The sequence below is a fragment of the Passer domesticus genome, chromosome 29, assembly GCF_036417665.1.
Source record: "Passer domesticus isolate bPasDom1 chromosome 29, bPasDom1.hap1, whole genome shotgun sequence".
Taxonomy (NCBI): Eukaryota; Metazoa; Chordata; class Aves; order Passeriformes; family Passeridae; genus Passer; species Passer domesticus.
The window spans coordinates 2,582,372-2,608,576 of NC_087502.1; the positions used below are offsets into that span (position 1 = coordinate 2,582,372).

Consider the following 26,205-nt stretch of genomic DNA (forward strand, 5'->3'; position numbering starts at 1 on the left):
CTCCATTTTAAGGAGTTATTGAAAAATTTTGAGTAATTGTGTAAGTTTGAGTGATTATTCAGAGATTGAGACAGGTTCTCTACAGGAAAAGAGTTTGGTCTCTGGGACCGTTTCCTCTTTTATCCCAGTTAAGTTTTAATCCCAGAACTGATAGATGAACAGAAGGAATTTGAAGTCAGCACCTGGAAATTCACTCTGGAAGAAATAATTCCCATTGCTGCGCAGTACAGTGAGACCAGAAAGGTAAATCCAATGTGATCAATGCATCTTTCCCTTCACCTGTGTAAAATCTGAGGTGGTTTTTGGGATTTTCCCAGTTCCAGTATCTCATGCTGCTCATTCAAGGGCCTGGCAATTCAGGCTGAAGAATTCCCACATCCTAGAGAGCTGCAATGTTCCTGTTTAATCCCAAAAATCACCCAAAAGAAAGACTCCAGGGGAGATTTAGGTGTAAAATTGTGGATTATTTCAGAAAGCACCAACTGCACCTAGAGCAATCCCAAAGGTACCTGCGGGCAGGTGGGCACACACAGGTGTGATGGAGCTGGGCGGGATCAGGCCAGGAATCAGATCCCGATTTTGTGATTTACAGCAGGATTTCTCCCCTGATCCAAATTCCCAGTGTTGTGGTGGTGCCAGGTGTGCTGGTGGTGGGTCTGGGACCCTCAAACTGGGATTTGGGACCCCTAAACTGGGGATTGGGTCCCTCAGATTAAGGGTTCAAGTTCTGGCCTCCCAAACTGGGGTCAGGAACCCTCCAGCTGTAATCTGGATTCTTTAAACTGGGTGTGGGACTCTCAAACTGAGAACTGGTACCCCCAAATGGGGGTCTGCAGCCCTCCAGCAGGATCTGGGATACTCACACTGGGGGCTCAGCTCTCCAAAATGGGTCGGGACTCCCCCACCTGGAGTTTGGGCCCCTCAAAGAGGGGTTTGGGATTCTCCAGCTGGGTGTGGGACCCTTGAAGTGAGATCTGGGACCCCTCAACTGGGTCTGAGCCCTTTAAACTCTTGTTCCAACTATGGGCTCATTCCCCAGGTGCAAATTCCCACATCAAGGCAAAGGATTTTTATTTTTCATCCCAGTTACTCTGGGAGGAGATGGGAGTTCCTTGCAAAAGGCCCATCCCAGACGGAGCAGCAGAACTGACACTGGTTTGGAGTAGGGGCTCAACAGGTCAGTGGGCACAACCCCCCCCTTTTGTTGGTTCTAAAGTGGCTGGTTTTGCATCAAGTGCAAAACCTGAGGGTTTAGAGGGTGGCACCCTGAAAAAACTGGAGGGACATGGGGGAGTGAGGTAGGGGTTTATTTGGGGGTACAAAGAGAAAAGGGGGAAGGGGACAGTTCAGGATGGAATTTTGGGTCCACCTTAGAGGGGGGAGGTGAGTGAGAGGACCCCAGGATGGAGATTTGGGATCCCCAGGGTGGGCTTTGTGGGGTCTCAGGGGAGATTTGGGGTCCCAGGGTAGGATTTGGAGGGGCCCACGGTGGATTTTTGGGATCCCAGAATTGATTTAGGGGTTCCAAGATAGATTTTGGGGTCCAAAATAGATTTTGTGGTTCCCAAGATGGATTTTGGAGTCCCAGAATCTGGGGAGGTCTCAGGCATTAGTGCCTCTGGCAGATGTGAAGACTCAGTGCCAGATTTTACAGTCTCCTCAGCAGAGGGGCCTTTGGGATTTGAGGATTCCCAGGGTGGATTTTGGAGTTTCACAGTGAGTTTTGCTCTTCCTGGGATTGATTTGGGCATCTCAGGTTGGATTTTGGGGTTCTGGAGTATGTTTTTGTAGGTCCCAGGTTGGATTTTGGGGGTTCTAGGGTGGGTTTTCAGGGTCCTGGGATGGATTTTAGGGTTCCAGCACCCGCAGTGCAAAGTCCAGGGCAGGGGCACTGTGGGTCAGACACCCCATGGACACCACGTCGATGTGGGGCCCCAAGAACTGGGGGAGGGTCTCCAAAACGATGCCCCCACTGGCCTCCACCATCACCCCGGGGTGTGCAGCCTTGACCTGCGCCGCCGCCGCCTGCAGCTCCTGGTGGGGACACCCCGTGAGCAGGGAGCACGCCCTCCCCAAAATTTGGGGACACACAAAACATCAGAATGTACAATGCATCTGGGATGTGCAGAATTCTCCCCCAAAATGGGGGTCTCACTACCCAAATCTGTCCAGTTTGGGTCCCCCCCCCCAAGAAACCACCAGTTCGGGGATTACTGCACCCACAGAGCTCCAAAATTGGGGTGTTCAACCCCAAATCCTCCACATCAAGGGTTATCCCCCTTAACCAGAAACCCAATAAAAATTGGGGTTTCCCACCCAACATCTGCTCACTTGGGGGCCCCACCCACCAGTGACCTCCAGAGCAACCCTAAATTTGGGCTTTCCAACCCACTGACCACACAAATTGGGGTCTCTTCACATAGAACCCCCCAAAATTTTGGCCCTTTACCCAACCCCTCCAATCCACGCATTTGCCCACCCATTGAGCCCCAATTTGTGGTCCCCCAACCTAAACTCCTCAAGTCAAGAGTGCCTCTACCCAGAAATCCCCCAAATTGGGATTACCCAACTCTCTGACCCCCCAAAATTGGGATTGCCCCTCGTATCTTTGGGGCTGCCCCACATTTACAGCAGATTCCCATTTTACTCGTGCAGCCTCATTCCTGGGTGTCCCCCATTTTTGCCGCTCCCCTCGATTTTGGGGGCTCAGCTAGGGAGAGCAGAATCTGGATCTGTGTGGTTCCCCCCCACTTTTTGAGGTCTTCAACCCATTTCACTGCTCTGCCTCCCATTTTAAAGGGTCCAGACCCCCATTTTGGGGTCCAGCTTCACACCTGGGAGTCGTCCTCCCATTCTTGGGGGCCCTTGCCAGATTTTGGGAACTCACCTGGTGGGGGCAGAGGTCAAATCTATGGCATTACCACCCCACTTTTTGGGAGATCTGTGCCCCGTTTTTGGGGTTTATTCCCATTTTGAAAGTCCAACCCCCCTTTGTTGGGGTCCCACGATTATTGACCCTGCTCCAATTTTGGGGCTCACCTGTGGGGCCAGGTTGTCCAGCAGGATGATGTCAGCCCCAGCCCCCGCAGCCGCCAGCGCCTCCTCCACCCTCGAGCACTCGACCTCCAACCAGCGGGTGAAGCCCCGGCCTGGCGCACCCCCAAAATCATCTGGGGAACAGGGGGGTCAGGGGGAGCCCCAGATCGACGCCCAATCCCTCAGACCAATATGGGGTGGGGTAAAATGGGGGGCTGCCCCCAGTCATTGACTCAAAATTAGGATCCCCCCCATCACCCTCCCCACGCTGATCTCCACAAATTGGGGTCCTCTCCCCAGAGCCCCCCAATTCAAGGGTGTCCCCCGATCCCAAAACTGGGGTGGCCTCACCTACAAACTCCCAAATTTAGAGTTACCCAACACACCATCCCCCACAGTTTAGGGGTTACCTCCCATTTCCCTCCCAAACTGGGACCCACCCCCTGCACAATCCAGGGGTCCTCCCCCATCAGTCCATGCCCAGAATACCCCAATCCAGGAGTTTGTCCCAAAATTGGTACCCCCTTCAAGTATTGGTGCTTCCCCACCACCCTTGAAATTTGGGGTACCCCAAACCATCACTCCTCACAAAATTGAGCCCCGTCCGCCATAACCCCCTCATTTACTCCTAATCTCATGTTCCCACCTACACTGGGGTTGTCACGCCTACCACCCAGAAAATGCCAATTCAAGGCTTCCCCCACCAATCTCCCCCCCAAACTGGGGTCCTGACCCCCAAATCTCTGGGTTTCTCCGCATAGCACCCCACCAATCATGACCAATCCATGGGTCCTGCCGCCACTACTCCCCAAATTCTGGAGCCCCCCCCACAACCAGAACCCCCCCAATTCAAGCCCCCGCCCATTATCCCCCCAAGTTTGGCGTCCCCACCTGCTCGAGCCCCCCCGCTGCCACCGCCAGCGCTCGGTGATTGTCCTTGAGCAGGATGAGGTCCCCCAAACCTCCCCGGTGGGGGTCCGCACCCCCCCCCCCCAGCACGTATTTCTCCACCAGCGGAAACCCGGCGTGGTTTTTCGGGTGCCTGCCATGACCCCCGCCCAGCCCTGAGCCCGGGCCACCTACACGGCCCTCGCGGCCATCGAGGCCACCCCGCTGCAGCGCCCCAGAATATTGAGCGCTGTTATGAGTAAAAAGTTACCCATTTTTTTTAAGGTTGCAAAGTTAAACAAGTTAAACAAGTTGCTTCGATTGCTGTTCAATTGAAGGTTACCTGCATGTTGCAGCCACCTGTTGTTAAGAGCTCTTCTTCAATTACCTGTTAATGGTTGGTGATTAGCCATTGTTCCCCTGATGCTTGCCAGGGAGTGACACCAGACCCCACAGGTAGCAGCGGGGGGAGTGACATCAGAGCTAGTATGCAGATGAGAATGCATTTCACCAGATTTTGCAATGTTTCAGGAAAAAAACCCTAAAAACAACGAGCCAACATGGAATTAAGAGACCTAAGTGACGTCTAAGGATGAGGAACTTCATCCAGTATCTGCTAAGGTCCTTTTACTTCTCACCCTAACCTGAAAAGGTTTTAACTAGAAAGAGGACCTGGAATGTTAGTCGGAAAAAGGGGAATTTCCGACTCTCCCGTGAGGACGTAAGCCCCAGCTCTGCCTGCAGACCAGCGGACACAGCTGCATCATCCTCCTCCTCCTCCGTGCCACTCCTGGGAGCACCGGCGGCGTGGACGCGACCCGTCGATTTCTCCCCACCTGAGCTAATTATTTTTAATAAAGGCATTTAAAAGGAGAAGGATCTCCTGCCCCATTTATTTCAGCGGGGCAGTGCCGGAACCCAGGACATCCCTCTGGGTGCCCTGGATGGCTCGAGACCCGGGCAGGGGGCTCAGGAATCCTGGCATGTAGCCAAAGACCCCTGCAGCTTTGAGTTCCACCCATGGAGCAAATTACCAACTTTATATGAAGAATTACAAGTCATAAAACTTTAAGCAGCATAACAGTGATTGTCACAGGGTGAAAGGTGGAATTTGGAAGAATTCTACTATGGGGATCTAGGGGACAAGATGGAGGGATTTGAGCGTTGTCCTGTTCTTCTTCCTTCTTCTTCCTAGCTTCCATCCTCTTGGTGATGGTAGCACCCTAGGATTGGTGTAAAGTAGAAAGTCACTGTCTAACATAGATGATAAGCAATGGAAAATAGCTGCAAATAAAGTACATGTAGTTTTTAGTACAAAGACATAGCAACGCCTCAGGGCAGAGTAGCGTGCCTCAGACTGACCTGCTGAACACACCTCGGCAGGCCAGACAGAAAATGTTTTAGATAGGAAATAATAAACAACCTTGAGAACACGAGCTGAAGACTTCTGACTCCTTCTTTGACAGCTGGGTTGGAAAAAGAGACTTTTAACACACCTCGGGCTCACCTTGACCAGAGGAGATCCCGAGAGGGCAGGGGCACGAGAGCAGCACTGGCAACACCAAGTGCTGCTGCTGCTCCTGGGCACAGCTGCTGTGCCAGCACTGATCTGCCCCAGCTCTGCACACAGACATTGCTGCTGCAGCTCCAGAGAAGGCAACAAAAGGAGATCTCTGGTGGGAAATACTTTCTTTCATCTAAAATCACTGAGAGTGCAGCCCCTCATTGACACAGTCTGTGACCGCAGGGAAGGTGGAGAGAAACAAAATGAGCAATGGCACAAACAATGGCATTTCTTTGTGGACAATACTGAGGAAGAAAACAAAGAAATAGGGCCTCCAAAATGAAACCAACAAGCAGTATCAAAAATTACTTCTATTACAAGAGATTTGCAGAAACTGGCCAGCAGTTCAGTGTTTCTGAAACCTCCACTCATCACTCTCAACACTGCAGCCTTGAGCTCCTGGCTCCTCAGGCTGTAGATGAGGGGGTTCAGGGCTGGAGGCACCACTGAGTACAGAACTGACACCACCAGATCCAGGGATGGGGAGGACATGGAGGAGGACTTCAGGTAGGCAAAGGCTGCAGTGCTGATGAATAGGGAGAGCATGGCCAGGTGAGGGAGGCAGGTGGAAAAGGCTTTGTGCCGTCCCTGCTCAGAGGGGATCCTCAGGACAGTCCTGAAGATCTGCACGTAGAGAAAACAATGAACACAAAGCATGCAGAGGCTAAAAAGATACTAATCATGATAAGCCCAAGTTCCCTGAGGTAGGATTTGGAGCAGGAGAGCTTGAGGATGTGTGGGATTTCCCAGAAGAACTGGCCCAAGGCATTGCCATGGCACAGGGGCAGGGAAAATGTACTGACCATGTGCAGCAGAGCAGTGAGAAAGGCACTGGCCCAGGCAGCTGCTGCCATGTGGGCACAAGCTCTGCTGCCCAGGAGGGTCCCGTAGTGCAGGGCTTTGCAGATGGACACGTAGCAGTCGAAGTACATGATGGTCAGGAGGAAATACTCTGCTCCATTGAAGAAGATAAACAGAAAGAGCTGTACAGCACATCCTGTGTAGCAGATGTTCCTGGTGTCCCAGAGGGAATTGTGCATGGCTTTGGGGACAGTGGTGCAGATGGAGCCCAGGTCAGTGAGGGCCAGGTTGAGCAGGAAGAAGAACATGGGCGTGTGCAGGTGGTGGCCGCAGGCTGCGGCGCTGATGATGAGGCCGTTGCCCAGGAGGGCAGCCAGGGAGATGCCCAGCAAGAGGCAGAAGTGCAGGAGCTGCAGCTGCCGCGTGTCTGCCAGTGCCAGCAGGAGAAAGTGGCTGATGGAGCTGCTGTTGGACATTTGCAGCCTTGGGGTATGGTTATAGAGGATTAACACCTGTCTGGGAAGGAAATGGCTGTGCCACATTACTTTAGATTTCACAGAATAAAATCTATTCCAGACTTCATGTAAAATCGCCCTGAAATAATTTCTCCTCTCTTACACAAACCTTTCATCACCCATTTTAGGAAATCTGGTGAGGACTGGCTCAGAAAGCTCCAAGGAACAAGGGGCTCTGCTGATGCTCTGGAGGACTCATGTCTGTTCTATAGAAACAGATAAACAGAAACTGGGAGTGATGTTTGATTAAATCCGGCCAGGGTATCAAATAGCTTTTCAGCACTGTCCCTCCCAATTCACCCCACTGCAGAGCAGAGCTCTGGGGATGTTGTTTTGGTTATTTGCTTCTACTTGCCTGCGACTCCACACTGCGGTCACTGGGGCTGGGATGTGCCGGCTAGTTGCTCCTGCTGTGACCAGAGGGGGTCACAAGACGCGCCACTCCAGGCTCCCTTTCCGAGAACACCTGGGCAGTGGTGTTGTCTGCGGCGTGGGTGACACAGGCGGGTGTGAGCCACGAGGATCCAAAACAAAGGAGTGAGAGAGCGAACACTTGTATGCGAGCCAAGGAAGCTTTATTCCCCAACAGGACTGGGATCAAGCACCTCAGCAGGAGTAACAACAGGTGTCAGAAAAAAAGGGTCTGGCTAGCTCTTCTAAAGGGAGTGGGTGTAGGAGGGAGGAGACGTGAGGGAACCAATAGGTAAAAGCAAGGGGAGGACTATAAGAAACAATAGAACCAATAAAGATTACACAGGGGAGGGAGGAAGCCTCTGGCACAAATCACAGTGGGTGTAGGGGATGATTGACATAGAAGTTTCCCCGAAAAAATGGGGAGGAGTGTTTACAATGATGGACAGCAGCACTTTGGGGATTGACATAACCATACAAGGAAATAAGGGGCGGAGCAAGGCATCACTCACTTTGAAGGGCAGGCCAGTGGCGGGAAAAGCAGGGGGTAAACAACTTGGAAGGTACCATCAGGAGTTACATAGGGGGAACCAAGGACCATACCATTTTTCAAGCTAACAGAATATAACTAATTATCATAACAGAACTAATAACAATAACTTTTTAACTTTAAAAACACAAGACACCACACTTGCCCCCAGCAGAGGGAGTGGAGTTTTTAAGGCAGAAATCCTTGGCATTTCCACTTCTGTCTGAGAGACACCTCGTGGCTGCTGTGAGGCACAGAGACCATCCCTTGTTGCAGGGTGGGGCAGACAGTCTGTCCATCAGCCCTGCCCTCAGCTGCCCAGGGCTGTCCCCTCTTGAGGCTGGAGGGCACCCAGGGGCTCCCTGAGGAGAAACTGGACACTGTGCAGAGCTGGTGAATCCAGGTTCAAGGGCAGGTCTCTGAATTCCTGGAAAAGCCCTGGGCAGCCCTGGCTGAACACCCGGCTTCCCACCCCTGCAGCCTCTCCTGAAGGGACATTTTGGGCCCTGTCCCTCTGATGGGGCTGCAGGGAGTCTCTGCTCTGCAGCTTGTCATTCTGCACAGAAAAGGGACCCTGAGAGCCACCCAGCCAGATCCGAGCTGCAGCAAGAGAGGGGAGCTCTGAGAGAGCCTCCAGCACCCTGAGGGATGGCCCTGGAGCAGAGACTCACCATGCTAAGGACTGTGCAGGTGACTCCAGCAGTGACCTCGCAGCATCCTCGGCCTGCATAGAGCCTCTCCTCTCTCTGTGTCTCTGTGCTGTGCCTGGGGTGGCTGCAGGCAGTGCCCCAGCCCTGCAGGGCTGTGCACAGCAGCTGCTCCTGGCCAGAGCTGTCTCTCTGCAGCGCTGCCCTTGCCACGAGCTGCCTCTGTGCCAGGAGCCCGGCCCAGCTCAGCAGCACAGACACAGCACAAGGACTTCTCTTGTGGGTTGGGTGCTAAATCCCTGAACATCAGTCCCTGAGAGGGAGCTGAAAAAACCTCTCAAGAGCTGAAAGTCACAATCCAACTCCAAAGTTTCTTCAAGTTTTAATAGGTCCCACTGAGGGACACAACTGAGAAAGTGTCCCCAGGTTCCAGTTAGAGCAGAACACCAGAGGCACTGATGACAGGTGGGGACAAACAAGGGAAAGGTGTCTCTGATGCTGAGCAAACCTGGATGTGTTTCAGGAATGCAAAGGACCCAGGCCTGAGCCCCAGCCCCTGGCCAGGCAGATCCTGTCCCTCCCTCCTTGCTCAGGGCTCTTCCAGGGATGGGATCAGCGCTGGGATGTGGGGATGTTCAATGCCAAGGGCAGGACCGTGGGGCAGCCCCTGCCAGGCTGCTGAGCAGGGACAAGGAGGCAATGAGGCCCCAGGCCTGCAAGGGTCACTCGTCCCCTCCTCCTGGCTCAGGCCCAGGGCCAGCAGCCATGGCCAAAGTGCTGCCCAAGTTGGCTCTGTCAGGGCCTTGCAGCAGCTGCACATCCCTGTGCCCTGTGCAGCCCAGGCTGTCCTGTGGTGTCCCTGCCCTGGCCTCTGTCCCTGCAGGCTGTCCTCATCCCCCAGCTGCCCCACCTGGCTGGCCCCTTCCTTTGCTGACAGCTCTGCCTCCTGCCTGCCTCTGCCTGCCCACACAAAGCCTTGGGCTGGCCCAGACTCCTTCTGGGGGATGTGTTGCACCACAGCCCTGCCCAGGGAGGGAAATTCCTTTCTCCTTGTGTCCAGTCTGGACCTCCCCAGCTGCAATTTCCATTAATTTTTTCTTTTTTCTCCCTGTTTTCTATTGTGTCAAAAGGATCCACCATCTCTGAAACTGCCCTTCAATCCCGCCCAGGGCTCTCGTCTGCTGTCCTCAGTCTCCACCCCACTGAGCACAGAGCTCCTTTGTCCCGATGCAGAGGGAGTCAGCAGAGGCCAAGGCAAGCCAGACCTGTCTGTCCTTGCAACCCTTGGATATGTGGGGAGTTTTGGAGGTGGAATTCCATTGCAGCCATGGGTTCCTGGACCAGAAGGACAGTTCTTCTCCACAGGAAGGAAAGGGCAGTGCCCCAGCATTTCAAAGGCTGATTAAAAGCAGTCCCAAGGAGGCCAAGGCCAGCCAGACCTGTTTGTCTTGGCAGCTTTTGTCTGGGAGCAATCCTTGGATAGAGGGAATTTGGGAAGCCTAACCCCACTTTTGTCCATGGGCACATGGACAAGAAGGACAGTTCTCTTCCATAGGAAGGAAAGTACAGAGCCCCAGTGTTTCACAGGCAGATGAGAGCTGGCCCTCAGGAAGCCAAAGGAACCTAGACAGTCCTGGCAGATTTTGTCTGGGACCTGTCCTTGGATATAGGGAGTTTTGGAGGCAGATTCCCAATTGTGGCCATAGACACCTGGACTTCAAAGATGCTTTTTACAATGGAAAGAAAAGCACATCCCTCCAGTGTTTTGAAGGCAGGTAAGAGGTGGCCCCCAAGATGCCAAGGCCATCCAGAGCTGTCTTTGCTGGCAGGTTTCCAATGGGAACAATCTTTGGATATAATCAGATATAGAGGTAGAATCCCAATTTCAGCCATGAACCCCTGGAGGAGAGGGAGAGTTCTTTCCCACTGGAAGGAAAGCACAGAACTCTGGAGTTTTAGGGGCAGACGAGAAGCAACCCTCAACATGCCATCTCAGCTGGACCAGTCAGGCCCAGCCAACCAGACCTGTTCCATGTTCTTGGATCCTTGGGGCCCTGCAACATCACAATTGCCCTTTGGTTCCACGAGTCCCCATAGTATCACAAGAGATCTTTGTTTCCATGAGGCCCAGTGATATCACAATGGTCTCCTTGGCTCTGCAGTGCCACAATGGCCCCTTGCTTCCATGAGGCCTTGCAGTGTCAAAATGGTTTTCCTTGGTTCCATGGGACTGTGCAGAGTGCCACAATGGTCCCTTGGTTCTGTTGGGCTCCCCAGGATCACAATGGCCCCTTGGTTCCACAAGGCCTGGCTGTGGCACACTGGCCCCTTGCTTCCATGGGGACCCATTGGAGTCACAATGGCCCCTTGGTGCCGTGGGGTCCTAGAATGCCAGAATGGTCTCATTGCTTCCAGGAGGCCCTGCAGTGTCACAGAGAGCTCCTTGGTTCCATAAAGCCCTGCAAACCCCTTGATTCAACACGGCCTCAAAGTGTCAGAATGGTCTCCAGGATTCTAGGAGTTCCTGCAGTGTCACAAGGGCACCTTGCTTCCATGAGGCCCTGAAATATGGAATGGCCCCTTGATTCCATTGGGCTCCTCACTGTTACATGAGTTTTTAGTTACATGGAGGCCTGTAGTGTCACAATGGCCCTTGGTTCCAAAGGGTCCCAAACTGTTGTAATATTCTCCATGAGGTTCCGTGAGGTCTCACAATGTCACAATGGACTTTTGGTTCCATGAGCTTTCATAATGCTCAACAGCAGTCTCCTTGGTTCTGCAGTTTTATAACTGACCCGTGGTTCCATGAGGTGCCTCGCCTCCCACAGCTTCTCAGGGACCCTTTTCCCCATCAAGGTCCCTAATAGCCCTTCATGGCCCCTCAGAGCCCCTTATGGCCCCTCAAATCTCCTCATGACCCCTCACGACCCTTCACAGCTCATGGCCCCTCATGGCCCCTCACAGCCCCTCCTGGCCCCTCACAGCCCCTCACAGCCCTCATGGCCCCTCACAGCCCCTCATGGCCCCTCACAGCCCCAGGCCTGGGGCTCCTCCCAAAGGAGAAGGGGTCAGGCCCTGCTTGTTCTCCTTTGATTTTGGTCCCTTCACAGCAACCAGTAAAGAAAGGCTGAAATGGAGCCTTTCCCCAGCATTTCCCTCAGGGTTAATTGTGGGCTGAAGCTCTGTGCTGGCGCTGGCCCCAGCACCAACATCCCTGCAGCCGCCAGGCCTTTGCTGTCCCCCCGTGTCCGTCGCTGTCCCCGAGTCCCACCCGGCTCTGGCAGCAGCAGCAGCCGCAGCGCAGCGGGCGCCGGCCCGGCCCAGCCGGGGCTCCCGGGTAGGAGCAGCAGCAGCGCCGGCCCCTTCCCACCTGCTCCTGCCTCAGCTCCCAAGGGCTTTTTCCAGCTGAATCCTGGAGTAGAGCAACCAGCACCCACACACAGCCCTGACTCCTCAGGGCCCGCCTGTGCTGCCCTGAGCCAGCCCTCAGAGGAGGAAAGGATCGGGTTCCAGCGCTGTTTTCAGCGCTGTTTTACTCACCCTGAGCTGACAGCAGGAGGCTGCTGCTGCTGCCTTTGCCTTGAGAATTGGAGATCATGGCTGCTCTTGTCCCTCTTCTGCTTGTCACTTGACTTTTATCTGTAAAACTGCAATTGCCTTTTTTGATCAGTGCTACCCAGAGTGCTTTTGAGATGGGGGACTCTGGCTTTTTGTCACAGGCATCATGATTAGCAGATCTTGAAATGATCACAAGTCCCTGAGCACTAAGTCAAGGAGAATTAAAGCCACACAGGCCACATTTGCAGTGCTCAAACACAGCCCTGTTGCTGCTGCTGCTGGAATAGAATCAACTGACAGAGGCCATGACAGAAATTGCCTCTGGAGTGTCAAATCAAATGAAAAAATCCACCAGGAGAAAACAAAACCAGAACTTCTCGACTCGCTTCATTGTTTCTTCTGAGCAGCAGCAGAAAATGGAGATGGCCAGAGGTATTTCCAGCTGCTGCTGGTCCCAGCTGGAGCCCAGCCTGCTGCCCAGTCCCAGCGGGAACCTGAGCCCAGCCCGGGGAGCTCCCGCAGTGTCGGGAGCTCAGCGCACGGGGGCCAGGCCCAGAGCCCCAGGCACAGCCGCCCATTGTGGGGCAGCAGCGCAGACGGAATGTCCTGCGGCCCAAACCTCCTGCTCCTGCCACACAGCGCCCAGCCTTCTCCCTCTCCTTCTCCTCTCCCAGCATGGCACAAATTCCAGCTCGGAGGAGGCTTCCCCAGAGAGGGCTCAGGCTCCTGGTTCAGCCTCAGTGTGCCTGCAGAGGAACACGGCATCTTTCAGGCGCTTCCACAAGCTCAGGGTTCTCATTTCATGGGGAATTTGGGATGAAAATGGCTTTGTTAGGAAGGACAAAAGCGAAGGGAATGGATTGGAAATCCTTAGGGAAAATGACCCTTCTTACAGGCAAAGTTCACCAAGTAATTCCCTGCATTTCTCCTTTTCAGATTCTTTCAGTCATCTTCTGAGAGGTCCAGCTTGTTCTGGTGCTTTCCATGAACTGATTGTACTTGTGATTTATAGCAATGTATGAGATGTAGAAGCATCTGAGCTGAACACAGAAAGAAACTCTGTCTGTCAGCCCATTTTCATCTTCCAGATCACTTTCAAGATGTCTATGGGGATGTTGGAATGATTATCACACGGCTCTCCATTTCTGGCTGCAGGCTCTGGAGATTCTTTTTGTGCATTCAGTCAAGCTTGTGTTCCCTAACAATTCCTGGTAGCCCGTCATGTTTTCTTAAGGTAGAACAGTAACAATGAAAACATTACCAATGACACAACTGGCCAGCCCACAAGGGAAAGAAAGAAGAAGTTGTTAAGTTTTTAAATATTTGTCCTGCTTTGCTGCAAGAGTTGTGCTGCACGCACGGCGGGGAAAGCCAAGAGAAGCTGCAGTTGGTGGCACATCTTGTGACAGAAGCTGCTCCTCGTTCTCCAGGAAAAGGTTCTTGGAAAGAGCAAACAGGACTGTGGAGAAGATTCTGGGAAAAGTGAAACAGCTTTTAAGAATTGAAATAAGAATGGAAAGAAACAATCCAAGATGTTTTATTTATTTTTATGCTCCCCTTTTCCATCTTGCACTACTTCTCCTTCCCATTAATTCCAAATGGATCTTACCTCTAAGATCCATGACTTGGCAAGTTTTAGACACTCTAAAATACCATGATCTACACACTGTTTTCCTTCCCCTGTATTTTTTAGAAAGCAATGCTGGAGAGGTAAGTGCAGTGCTTGGGTCAGGTACAAATTCTGCATTCAGGGAATGTGCTCTGATAGTGTTTGACCCTCAGCAGGGACAATACACAGCAGCGACCGAGGGGATTCCTGTGCCCCTGTGCAGGAGTACAGACTCTGAGTCTTGGCTGAACACGGCAAAGTTCCCGTGTTTGGACAGGCTCAGGGGCTGCACCCAGGGATTGTGGGGCTTGGTGCGGGGGCGAACGTGTAACGGACAAACAGACACGGGGACAAACTGCCACAGTGCTTCAGTTGCAGCGGCAGTAGCGGCAGGAGAGGCACAGGGAGTGAAATCAGTGAAAGAAGCGACTCTATCGACTCCCTCTTGCTTCTCCTCTCCCTCTCCCACTGTCCCGCACCCTCTCCCGGTCTCCCTTTCCCGGTGTCCCATCCTCTTCCCGTCTCTCTCCCTCCCTGTGCCAGGCCGGGCCATACCCCGAGCCCACCCCTGGCCCCGGGCGGGGCTGCCCCATGCCCGGCCCCGGGTGTCCCGCCTTGGTCTCGCTTCCGCCCGGCTCTGGCCGTACTGGCGATGGCGCTGCTGGGCGGGCATCAGTGCCTGGGGCTGGAGCGGCGTCACCTGCCTTTGCCTCCGCCTGGCCCGAGGCCGGCCCCGACCCCAACCCCGACTCCAGCCCCGACCCCAGCCCCGGCCCCGACCCCAGCCCCAGTCCTGGCCCCGGCTCCTCCCGGGGCCCACGGAGGACACAGGCAGCACAGCCGCTCCCGCCTCCTCTGCTGTGGCTTTCCCAGCCCGAGCTCCGCCACCCGGCAGTGCAGCTGCCGCCCCAAGGCTCCCGTGTCCCGTTCCAAAGAGCAAACACCTGGGGATGCCCGGCCCGGGGCAGGTGAGGGGCGCTCGGGGCCGTTGCTGGCCCAGGCCAAGCACTGACAGCCACGTCCCGCCCGCAGGGAAGGTGCAGCAGGGCCTGAAGGAGCAGTACCAGCTGGGCTCGCTGCTGGGGCGCGGTGTCTTTGGCAGCGTCTTCTCGGCAACGCAGCTTTTGGACAGTGCCCCGGTGAGCGGTGGGCACGGCAGCGGGTGGAGGAGGAGAGAGCGGAGGAGGAAAAGAATGGGGCTTGGCAGGGCAGGTGGTGAGCTCAGCACGCTGCTCCCCTTGGCTCGCAGATGGCCATCAAAAAGATGCCACAGAACTGCACTGGGGCCAGCTGGTGAGTGAGCAGGGCCAGTGGCGCGTGCCGGGCGGGGATGAGCCGAGGCCTGGCAGGGTGGAAGCCGCCGGGACGCCTCGAGAGGGAGCAGGCGCGGGGCCAGTGCAGGGCACAGAGCATCCCGGGCTGGGTGAGGGGCTCCCCAGCCCTGGCACAGCATCGGCCCCACTGACGGCATCGTGCTCCTCCCGCAGCCCGACGGCACCAGCGCACCCCTGGAGATCGTGCTTCTGGACAAGGAGTCCACTGGCTTCCCTGGTGTCGTCCAGCTGCTGGAGTGGCTTGAGCTCCCCAAAGACATCTTGATGGTTCTGGAGCAGCCAGAGCGGTCTCAGGACCTGCAGCATTTCATTCGGGCACGGGAGTTCCTGCCTGAGGAGGTGGCACGGCAGCTGTTCCGCCAGGTGCTGGAGGCCATGCGGCACTGCACCAGCTGAGGGGTCCTGCCCAGGGACATCAAACCAGGGAACATCCTGGGTGACCTGGCCACTGGGCAGGCCAAACTGATCGACTTTGGCTGTGGCACCTACCTGCAAGACACAGCCTACACTCACTTTGCAGGTGAGCCCATGCAGGGGTGTGCTCCTGGTCCCGGCATCTCACAGCCCAACATCTCATAGCCCAAAATGGTTGTGGCAGCAGGGATTCTCCCTTTTGCTGCCCTTCATGGCACTGAGATTGTAGCTGAGTTGCTTTTGAGCAGGGCTGGGTGGGGAGCCAGCTTCCAGCCCTGCTGGCAGCCTTTGCCCACCACTCTGCCCAGAACTGGGGCTGGGGCAGCCAGCCTGACAAAAACACCTGTGCGTGGGGGTAGCAGAGGGGGGGACAAGAACCAGTGCCCCAGCCAGTCTGGTGTGCAGGTGAGAACTGCTGTGGACTGCTCCACTCACCTGGTTTGCTTTGGGTTCAGAATGTTTTTTGGGGCAATTCAGGCAGGGAGGATGAAGACATGGTTTTTCCCCAACTCTGTGTGGGTATTTATTGTCATAGTCGGGCCTTGCCAGGGCTTCCTCTGCCCTTTTCTGACACCAGTGACTTCTTTTCCAACCCTGAGTCTGTACACCAGTCCCAGGTGCTGGTGAGAGGGCAGTGGTCACCCTGTGTGCCACTGGTGCAGCCCCTGCATGCCCAGGGATGCTGGGGCCAGGCTCTGGGAGCAGCAGCATCCCCATGATGAACTCCATCTGTATTCCATAGGAACATGGTCATACAGCCCCCCAGAATGGACCCAGTTGGGCTGGTACTATGGCGAGCCAGCTACCATCTGGTCCCTGGGCATCGTGCTGCCGCAGATGGTCTGTGGGGAGCACCCATTCAGGAGGGACCAGAACATCAGCTGGGACCATCAGCTCTCACTGCCACAACAGCTCTCTCCAGGTGGATCCTCATCTCTGGGCACAGGGGGAATACCAGTGCTGGGAGACAGCAGCAGGCTCGTGAGCATCCTGCTGTGGCAGCTGCTGAGGAGGTGGCACGTGTCCTGCTCTCCTCCAAAACAGGGAATTGATGGGAAAGTTTAGGCTCAGCTCTGAGCACATCCAGCATGGCCTGGGCACGGGAATAGTGGGGCAAAGCCAACAGGAGCCTTCTCCAACTGATGGGCAGTTTCTGGTTTCTCTGCCCAGAGTGCCAAGATCTGATCAGGCAGTGTTTATGCATGCTGGACTTGGAAAGGCCCTCATTAGAAGAGATGTTCTGTGATCCTTGGATGCAGGATATTCATGTGCCCTAGAAGAAGGGAGAGAGCCACAGGTACACTTTGATGCAGGGCCCTGGTAAGTTAGAGCTCCACACATGCCTTGGCAATCAGAAGCAAAGGAACCCAGACCTTTTTTGTCCTGCCTGTGTCACTGCCCAGAGGTCATCAAATGGGAACACACAGCCCTTGTGCTGGAGCTGAGCTGCTCTGCCCAGCACTGGTGGCTGCCATCCAAGCTAATTTTGCTTGTCCTGGTTCCCTGACAGCTGGGGCCCTGGGCACAGCCCTGACAGCCTGGTCTCACCCCAAGAAAGGAGAAGGAGCCCCTGGAGAAGCTGTACTGGGTGGGAATGCTGCTGCTGCTGGAGACAGCGAGGATGACATCAAGGATGACAACCTCTTCCTCCACCTGGCCACTGGCCAGCTGAAGATGATGGACTTCAATCTGGCACCTTCTTCAAAGCCAGGCTCCACAGCGAATTTGCAGCTGAGTCCACACGCAGGGAAATGCTCCCAGATTTGGGCATTGCCCAGCCTGGCTGGGAACCAAAGGTTCCCCCTTGGCTGGCGTGGATGCAGCTGATCCTTCAGTTGGCTGCCCAGCTGCTTTTGGCAGGGCTGGGGAATGGGCTGGGGTGGGTACGAAATGGGAGTAGGCTCCTGGCCCTGCCAGCAGCCCCCAGCACCCACCGTGGCCTGGGCTGGGGTTGGAGCTGGGGCAGCCAGCCCGACACAAACAAACCCCCATGGTGGGAGCAGAGGTGGGACTCCAGAACCTGTGCTGGGGCTGCTTTGCTGTGTAGGCAAGGAAGGGCTTGGGCTGCTCCACTGCCCTTGTTTGCTTTGGGATCACGGTTATTGTGGGGGGCAGTGCAGGGGGGAAGAGAGAAAGTGTGGGCTTCCCTCACCCATGGCTGGGTTTTTCCCTAGCATGTAGGGGTTGGGCCTTCTTCAAGGCCCTGACAGAGATACAATTTTTTACCTTTTTTCTTGTTTTCCCTTTTTGTCTCTAATCTCTTTTCAAAAATTTATTGTTTGTTTTTCCAGAGGAAGCATTCTAGGTGGGGTCCAGTCTGGATCGGGAAGTGCTTGGGAGCAGCTGTGGCGTGGATGGGCCGTGCCCTTGGAGCAGGCTGAGGACATCGTTTGGGACCAGCTTTTCTTCCAGTCATGGATGGCGTGAGGTGGGTCCCTGTCTGCTTGGCAGGGTGGGATCAGAGCTTTTGGGAGATGGCAGCGAGCACAGGAGCATCCCGCTCTGGGCAGGTGCTGAGGGCTGGATGTGCCATGGCTGGCTGCAGGCTGGGCACGTGTCCTGCCCTCCTGCTCTGCTCCCCGAGGCAGCAGTGATGGGCAGCTCTGGGCACAGCTCTGGGCACAGCTCTGGGCACAGCCAGCATGGCCTGGGTGCCACAGGCGTTGGGACAAGGGGAGAGGAGCCCTCAGCTGATGGCAGTTTCTGGTTTCTCTCCTTGCAGCCGGGCTCTGTGGATGCTGAGGCTGCTCTGGGCTCTGCCAGGGCTCTGCTGGAGCTCAGCACCGGGCCAGGATCAGCCAAAGAAGAAATGGTGTGACCTGCAGCACAGACTTGCTTGAGCATTTTGGCAACACAGCTCAAGTTTGCAGAGTGTACATCTCCAAGGGAAAACAAGACCCCCCCAAAAATAAACTTGTTCAATAGCTTCAGAAATTAAATCAATCTGGGATGACCCCAAATGACATTTTTCAGCTTGCTCAAGTTGTAGCTCAGCCCTTCTCTGAACAGTTCTCTCCCCCACCTGCCTTTTACTTCCCAACTGCTCCCTCTTTTCCCCCAGTGAGTTCCCAGCCCATGGCAGTCTCCATCACACTGTTGCCTTCCTTGGTGCCCCTCACCACGAGGAAGGCCAAGCCCCAGGCTCTGGGACTCATCCTGTCACTGGCTGAGGAGCAGCAATGTCTCAGAGGTCCTGTGGGATTTTAGTGTCATTCAGAGCCACTCTCCAGCCCTCAGCTCTCCTCACTGCTGAGCTCCCACTCCCTTTTCCTTGTCCTTGCAGCAGGATGAGCTCTTTGAATCTCCTTGAACCAGCCCACTCTTCCCAGCCCACACACCCACCTCAGTGAGGCTGAAGCTGAAGCTTCTCTGTCTCCTCTGGCACACCAGTCCAGTCCCCTGTGCGGGGAGCCCCAGCCCCAGAGCACAGCACACAGCAGTGCAGTCCGGGCTGGAGCAGCTGCCCTGCAGCCCTGGCTTGGCTGTTTGTGGCAGATGAATGCTCCCTGTTTCAGCTGTCCCTGCAGGATGGCCCCTGGGCAGAGCCCAGCCGGGCTCCCACTGCAGCCCCTGGAGCTTTGGGTAGACAGTGCTCCCAGAGCTGAGGTTCACGGGGAGCACCTGGAGCTGTGCCTCGCACTCTGCTGCCGTGTGTCACAGCGCAGGCTGGCTTGTACTGTGTGAATGTACCAGCCCCTGGTGTGACTGACAGGGCCTCACCCACTCACATCTCTCCCAAGGCTGCAGCATTTCACTGGCCAGAACCTGAAGGGGCGTAGAGATCAGACCAATGACATTTTCCAGACTGGGTTTTTCAAAGGCTCTTTCTAAGGAAGGGCTGGAGAATAAACGCTGTTTGCCACATGGACATTGGGGTGAGTGGTCCCTTTGTCTCCAACCCACACCCCTGGGCCAATGTTACAGCCACCCAGTCCCTCACACATCCCCCTCGTGCCTTCCCACTGCCTTGTCCTGTCAGGGCTCCTGCAGCCCCTCATCCCTTGGTGGCCCCGTCCCCTCAGGGTCTCCCCCAGCCCGGCCAAGCTGCTCAGCAGCAGCACTGCAGCTACACAGGAGCTCCAGAGGAGCCCCATCAAGAGGCACCTGGGAGCCCTCAGCAATCCAGCCAGCAACACACGGGCAGGAGGACACGGATGGCGGTTCCTGCCTGGCACAGGGCTTGTGGCCATCTCCAGGCACCGGTCTCACAGGGGTCCCCGCAGCTCCGGCCCCTGCCCATCCGCTCTGTTGGCAGCACAGAGGCTTCAGCAGAACCACCAAAGGCCAAGGGGCTTCTGGCCACTTTCCCTGCAACACTGCACGCCTGGGCAGCTTGCTGAGCCCAAGCACCCTTTTCTCCCTCTTCCCCCATGCCCTGCAAACCCTGAGCAGCAAAAGAAAGATCCTGGGAGTCTGTCTATTACAACACATCCTATATTTATATGCTAAAGAAAAAACAAAAAGAAGAAAAGAACAATATTAAAGAAACAGAAAATCCCCGCTGGCTCGGGTGGCCCCAGCAGACAGAGCCGCTGCGATCAGCTCTCTGCAGAGCTCCAGCAGCGCAGGCAGCCCAGCCCCGACAGACGAGGCCGTGTCCTCCATGCCCTGCGGAGCTGGTCCTGCAGCCTCTGGAAGACAGAGTATTTCTCACTCTGCAGTGCCCGGAGGACATCCAATGTTTGAAGTGCCGCGTCTGACACGGCACTGCTGATGTCCTCTGCCAGGTGTTCAAGGGCTGAAAGAGAGAGGAACAGAGCCATGGTCAGATCCCAGAGCTGAGGGGACCCGAGGAAAGCCCCCTGCCAGGGCCATCCCAGCCCGGTCTAGCCATGGTCAGGAGGGAGCAGGGACCAAGGGGCTCAGCCCGAAGCTGCTGGCCACGAATGCCCCAGGTGGCCCTGAAATCTCTGTGTGCTCTGCCCACGCCGGCCCTCGTCCGCACAGGGAGCAGAGCCCTCCGCAGCCGGGGCAGGGCTCGCAGCTGCCCCCGCCAGCCCCCGCTGCCAGCCCGCTGCCCTCACTCACCGCTGCAGATGAGCTGGAGCTCTTCCCTCTTCCCCCTCAGGTGCTGCCCGGCCATGCCTGGGAACACAGAGCCTGTCACGGCGCCAGCGGCACAGCTCCCTGCCAGTGGCGCTGCCGGCGCTGCGGCCGCACGCCCTACTGGCCCGGCAGGGCTCAGCCCGGGCCACGCCGCACGCTGCCGCCCGAGGGCACGGCTGCCAGAGGCCGGCAGCAGCGCCCAGCCCAGGCGGGGCTCCGGGGCGCCGGGCCCGGACGGCGCTGCCGGGGCAGCGGGCGGGGCTGGGGCCGAGCTGCGGCGGGCCGGGGAGGGAGCCCGGGCTCGTGGCTCACCCGTGAACCTGATGGCCGCCGCTCGCAGGGACTCCTGTGGGTTCCGCAGGTACGGCAGGGCCCGGCGCAGGTGCTCGGCCGCTCGGCTCCTGTCCTCTGCCAGCTGCAGAGAGCGGCAGCAGGGAAGGCTCGGCGCGGGCTCAGCCCCTGTGGCGGGCGCTCCCTGCGCCCAGCCCTGGCCTCCCCTGCCCGCACAGCCCTGAGGCGCGGCCAGCAGCCGCTGGCGCCGGGCTCTGGAGGGGGCAGAGGGCCGGCTGCAGCCCGGGGAGCCGCGGTGCCGCCCCGGCCCACAGCCCCGCCGGGCCGCGGCTCCATCGGCCCCCAGCTCGGGCCCACAGGAGCCTGGAGAAGAGCCCGCACGGCCTCGGGGTGCAGCAGCGGGCAGGGGCACAGCTGCCGGTGCCGCACACTGAGCACGGCGCTCAGGGGGCTTCTCCAGGCTGAGGCTGGGGCTTCCAGGCCCTCCTTACCAGGCACTCGGTGAACTTCCACAGCTTCTTGTTCTTCAACTGTTTTTCAAGATCCCTCCTCTTCAGGAGCTCGGCCACACAAAGCAGCGTTTCCTGAGAAACCTGGAGAGCAGCAGAGACGCAGAGATGGCCCCACAGCCCAGGGTGCAGGACCCGCGTCCCTGTGCCAAGGCCTGGAGGAGGCTGCAGCCCGGCAGGCGCCAGGGCAGGAGGCGGCCGAGCCCCCTGCCAGGGGACAGCAGCAGCCCATGAATCCTCACCTGTGCCACAAGCCGATTCTCATCATGGCAGTGGAAGAAGAGTGGCAGCAGGCTCTGCCGCAGGGGTGTCTTCAGGGCCTTTTTTTCCTTTTTCCGTGGAAGCGTCACCAATGTTCGGAAGAGGAGTATGGAGAGCACCTGCACCTGGTTATTGTCCTGGATGAAAGGAAGAGAATAAGACCTCAGCATTGGCTGCAAGGGGCTCAGCTTGGCACAGGCCTGCAAATTCACAGAGCACAAAGTGTCCGGGCAGCACCCAGTGGCCGTGGCTGAGGGCAGCGAGCCTTACGTGGTCAAAGAGTGGCAGGAGCGCCTCAACCAGCTGCAGTGTGATGGGGCCGGCTATCAGCGTGTCATTGTCCAAGATTATAAAGCTGAGTAGCATGACCGTCATGCAAACTATCTCTCCATCTGTGTCCTGCAGGAGCTCCACAAGGCTTTCAGTCAGGCTCCACATTTTTTTGGTCTGTTCGGAACACAAGTTGGTGAAATGCCATCCTGCTGTGGCAGGGCCCAGAGGCCAAAGGCCTATCCTGAAGCACTCGGGCAGCTGAAGCGGGAGGCAGGAGAGCTGGGAGCAGCTGCCCCAGCACCCAAAGCCCAGCCAAGCCCAAAGGACTGCATTGCCCAGCTTAGCCCCTGCCCCCTTCTCACCATGGAGGGCTCGTCAGTGAACTTGAGAAGGGCCCTGAGTGCCAGGCGACGCCTCTCCCTGCACTCGCTCCGCAGGTGCCTTGACAAGATCTGCAGGACTCTCTTAGCACCACGTTCACTCAAGTCCAGGAACTCGAGGACCTGAAAGGCACAGGGCAGTGACAGGGGAGCCGGCCAGCAGGAGCCAGAACCGCACAGGGCTGGGCCCAGGCAGCAGCACAGGCACGGGCACCGTCCCAGGCAGCTGCGGCTACGAGAGGGCAGAGAGCTGGGAGGCAGCGCTGGCCATCAGGCTCACCTCCGCAAGGAAGGCCAGGGCGGGCAGCTCCCAGCGTGGCTCCTGTGTGCTGAGCAGCCGGAGCAGGTAGCGAGCGATGCGGGAGCACAAGGACATGGAGACACAGGACATCTCCCTGGCAGGAGAAAAAGTCACCAAGACTGTGGGCCATGGGGACAAAGCTCTGCCAGGACTGACTCACAGAGGTCTGGTCTTTCCCCAGCATCCTGCAAGGGACCCTGGGCTATTTGGGAGGTGGCTCCTTGTGGGCACCCTCCTCTCCCAGCCTTTTCCGGTCTGCTTGGCTGTCCCTCAGTGACAAGGCCCTCTGGCCCGCGACCATGGGGACTGTGTGGGGCACCCTGGGCACAGAGCACAAATGTCAGAGGCAGCGGGGAGAAGGGGGTCTCACCTGGCCAGCAGAGCCACGGCATAGTGGTGGGTGTCAGCACACAGCAGCGTGTCCCAGCCACACGCTGGTGCTTCCATCGCCACCACCACGTCCTCGTGCTGCATTTGGCAGAGCAGGGACTTCAGGGTCCGCACTGCAAACCTGCGTGCAGAGCAAAGCCCCGGTCACGCTGGAGCACTGGCTCCTGCCCAGGGACGTGGCAGGGACAGGAGGAATGGGATGGAGCACCTGTTGGGGCTGGCGGCAAGGTCATATTGCTCTTGGCATCCCTTCCAGAAGGTATGGACCTCCTCTGGCATATCCAGGGTGGTGAAGAACACTTGGAAAAGCAGATGCACAAAGAGGCGGGGGAAATACACCGTCACCACGTGTGGGACACAGGGCACCTGGAGGATCTTCCACATCACCACAGTGGCCTGCAAAGGACAAAGCCCCCTGAGACAGCGCTCAGTGCCGAGGTGTCCGTGTGGCAGGGCCTGAGCAGGGGAGGGAGAGGCCCAAAGAGGCGCAGGGGGAGCAGGGGCCTGGTGCCCCTGAAGCTGCCCCGAGGCCAGGTTTCAGCCCAGCGCCTGAGGCAGGGAGATGCAGTGGGGGAAGGAGGATGGAGAGCTGCTGGAGAGGCGGCTTTGGGGCCAGCAAAGGCCAGTTGCAGAAACTCACAGCCAGGACCAAGACACCCGTTTTGTCCCCATCGGAGGTGCACATGCTGTGCTCGGGCCAGCTCCCCAGCACATCCAGGAGTATCAGCAGCGCAGGCTCCGCAGTCCTGGGCGAGCACATGATGCTCTTCCACATGGTCAGAGCAGCTCTGTGGGGTTAGAGCTCTGTCTCAGGGGGGTCTGGGACACAGCACTGTGGCCTGGGCAGCAGCGGGGACCTGAGCTGGCTGCCAGCTCTGCCCCTGCCCACTGCCACTGGCCAGCAGCTCCCAGCAGCCCAGCCCTGTGGGGACAGGCCCCTGAGGGGCCGTGAGGGAGCATGGCAGCAGGCTCGGGGACTGACGTGCCAGGGCTGGCAAAGGGAGCAGCCAGAGGGCCCTGGAGCTCTCTGTTGCTCAGACAGCTGGGACAGGCTGTACAGGCTGATGGGCTGGGGAGCCCTGAGCGCTCTGGGCAGGCGGGCCCCATACCTGTCACAGGATGGGGCCACACGCAGGAGCGTCACCAGTACGTCAGCGGGCTGTGCTTCGGTGAGATCCAGCAGGGTCCTGTTCAGCCTGTGCTCAGCAAACTGATTGGCCATGAGCCACTGGTGGATGTACCTGACCATGGCGGGAACCTGGAGAAGGCACGGGGACACTTGGAAAGCTGCCAGAGGGAGGAATGTCCCCAGCTTGCCCAGAGAAGTGCTTCCCTTCCCACCACACTGCCATGGCCTCAAAGGCTTCCAGTGACCAGCGGGTGTTGCTTGGGAGGCCAAGCAATTCCTGGCAGGATCAAACCCTGGCCACGGGCTGCTTACTTGCTTTGGATTGCAAAAGCCCTCCTCTACCAGCATATCCAGCAGGGCAGCACTGGTCTTGGTTTTGAAGATGTGCGAGTATGCTCTGAGCCCAGTGCCCACGGTGCTGGTCTCTTCCTCCCGAATTCTCTTGATTAATTTGCAAACCAGCTGTAGGAGAAGGGCAAGAAACCAGGGATGTTCCACAGAATGCTCCAGGCATGGTGACAGCAGGCCCAGCCCAGGTGGGGATGGCTGCAGGTACCTGTGCTGTTCTGTGGAAGAGGCCACGGCTGGATTGCTGCTCTTGTGTGCGCTCCACAGCTGCATCTGGCAAAGAGCGAGCGCAGCCAGAGCTGAGGGGCTGCGGGAGAGGCTGGAGAACACAGCCCAGCCCTGCACTGCCCAGGCAGGGACAGCCCCAGGATGCCCCAGGGGATGGAGCACGGCCGCTGCGGGGTGTCTGCCTGGCCCCTCTTCCGTCCTGTCCATAGGCATGGCCCAGGAGATGGGATGCCATGGGACGGGATGCCATGGGATGCCATGCCACGGGATGGGATGAGTTGCAATGGGATGCAGTGGGATGCTATCACACCAAGTTGGCTGCAGGCACCAACCCTGTGGCCCAGCTCTGCCACTCACCCTCCTGCAGTGGCTTGAACGGCACCACCTCTTCCTTCTCCTGTGCTGGGGCAGCTCCAGGGCCTTCTTCCTCTTCCTCCACACAGGCCAGCTTGGGCACTCTCAGGGGTCTCTGCTCCATGTCACTGACTGGATTTGTGGCTGCTTGCAGGAGAGATGCCTCGGAAAAGCTCCGAGTCAGCAAGTCCTGCAGTCGTGCCTGGAAGGCACCTTCAAGAGCGAAGCCTCAGGAGGGCTACAGGACAGCACGTCCTGCACTCTGCTCTGGAGGGCTCCTGCCACAAGGGCAGGAGAGTCCTGTCAAGGATGGTGGTCTGGCCTCGAGGGCACTGGCGGCAGGGATGGGAGATGCCTCCGGGGCACCAAGGCCCACGGTCTGCCCTCGAGGGCACCTGCAGGAGAGAAGCCTCGGGAAGGCCACGGGTCAGCAAGTCCTGTGGTCTGGCCTCGAGGTCAGCTGCAGGAATAACACTTCGGAAAGGCTCCGGGTCAGACACGAACGAGTGTGCTGTGTGGGGCTCCTCACAGCACTGCTCTGTCTCGTCCTGTCCCGTTGTGTGCTCCGAGCACTCTGGAGTGTTCTTGTCGCCACCAGCTCCTATGTCACCACGTGTCACAAAGGGCTCTAGGATACCCGTTCCATGGCGTGGTGACCATGGTACACCGTGTCACAAAGAGCCCCTGCACACACTGCCCCTGCCCTGGAGCCACCCCCAGCCTACCCAAAGTGGCCCAGGTTAGGAGGAATCTCTGGCCCCGGGTGTCTGAGACAGCCTGACAGGGTCTTTAGGAACGGCTCAAACCATCAGCAAATGCTGCCCTTCTCTGCAGGCTCAGGGCAGCAGAAGGAGCCCCCAGGGCTGCTGACAGAGCCCCCCTGGGAAGGGCACGGGGCCTTCCACAGAAGCTGGCACGGCCTCCTAGGGACACGTCCTGGCTGGTGGCCATCCTAAACCTGCGGGTGTGACATGGACAAGGAACGTGTGGGCCAGGGCACGAATGCTGCTCTGAGCCCTGGGGCCCGTGCAGCGCTGCCATCAGCAGCTGTGGCAGAGTCCCTGCCCAAGCAGACCTGCCACCCCTCAGCCCTGGCAGCGCTGGTGCCCGTCTCCTGCCCAGAGACCTGTGCCCCGGGGGGCTTCTGTGCCACAGGGAGCCAAAGCCCACATGCACTGGGGACTCTGCTCCTTCCTGCAGGGGCTGCTGGCAGGAGCAGCTGGAGCAACTGCTGGCAACACTTGGTCTCTGTCAGAAGCTCTTACTCCGTGCTCAAATTATTTTCTCATTGAAGTAATTTCCTTCTTCAGGAAAACACCTTAACAGCAAAGGCACAGAAGAATGTGGCATTTAAGAATCCTCAGTTCAGGAAAGCTTCACTTCCCATTG

At 57.3% G+C, this 26,205-nt stretch overlaps 1 protein-coding gene, 1 long non-coding RNA gene and 1 pseudogene across 3 annotated transcripts; 1 reads left to right on the forward strand and 2 right to left on the reverse strand.

The window, feature by feature from the left end:
* Positions 1–222: 222 nt before the first annotated feature.
* On the reverse strand, positions 223–6,556 carry LOC135287422 (nicotinate-nucleotide pyrophosphorylase [carboxylating]-like; annotated as a pseudogene).
* An 8,792-nt stretch (positions 6,557–15,348) lies between these two features.
* Positions 15,349–17,140, forward strand: LOC135287442 (uncharacterized). Of its 2 annotated transcripts, XR_010351123.1 has the most exons (4): positions 15,349–15,412; positions 16,049–16,228; positions 16,477–16,603; positions 16,817–17,140. It is a non-coding gene; the product is annotated as an uncharacterized LOC135287442 (long non-coding RNA). The 2 variants fall into 2 exon arrangements; XR_010351122.1 differs by lacking the exon at positions 16,817–17,140 and having other exon boundaries at positions 16,477–16,799.
* A 3,946-nt stretch (positions 17,141–21,086) lies between these two features.
* Positions 21,087–25,495, reverse strand: LOC135287282 (uncharacterized). Its single transcript, XM_064400633.1, has 12 exons — positions 24,820–25,495; positions 24,443–24,507; positions 24,199–24,348; positions 23,867–24,015; positions 23,398–23,545; positions 22,966–23,153; positions 22,738–22,878; positions 22,347–22,461; positions 22,049–22,189; positions 21,684–21,812; positions 21,395–21,613; positions 21,087–21,236 (listed from the first exon to the last, which is right to left on the reverse strand). The coding sequence occupies exons 1-12, from the start codon at positions 24,938–24,940 to the stop codon at positions 21,087–21,089; spliced, it is 1,716 nt and encodes a 571-aa protein (XP_064256703.1). The 5' UTR covers positions 24,941–25,495.
* Between the last annotated feature and the right edge of the window lie 710 nt (positions 25,496–26,205).

Excerpts from the sequence above, each read along its gene's own strand:
- LOC135287282 (XM_064400633.1), bottom strand. The coding sequence starts at position 24,940 with ATGGAGCAGAGACCCCTGAGAGTGCCCAAGCTGGCCTGTGTGGAGGAA. Across the intron at positions 23,546-23,866 it reads GTGGCCCCATCCTGTGACAG|AGCTGCTCTGACCATGTGGA; the intron begins GTATGGGGCCCG and ends CTAACCCCACAG. Across the intron at positions 21,813-22,048 it reads TCACTGACGAGCCCTCCATG|GACACAGATGGAGAGATAGT; the intron begins GTGAGAAGGGGG and ends GAGCTCCTGCAG.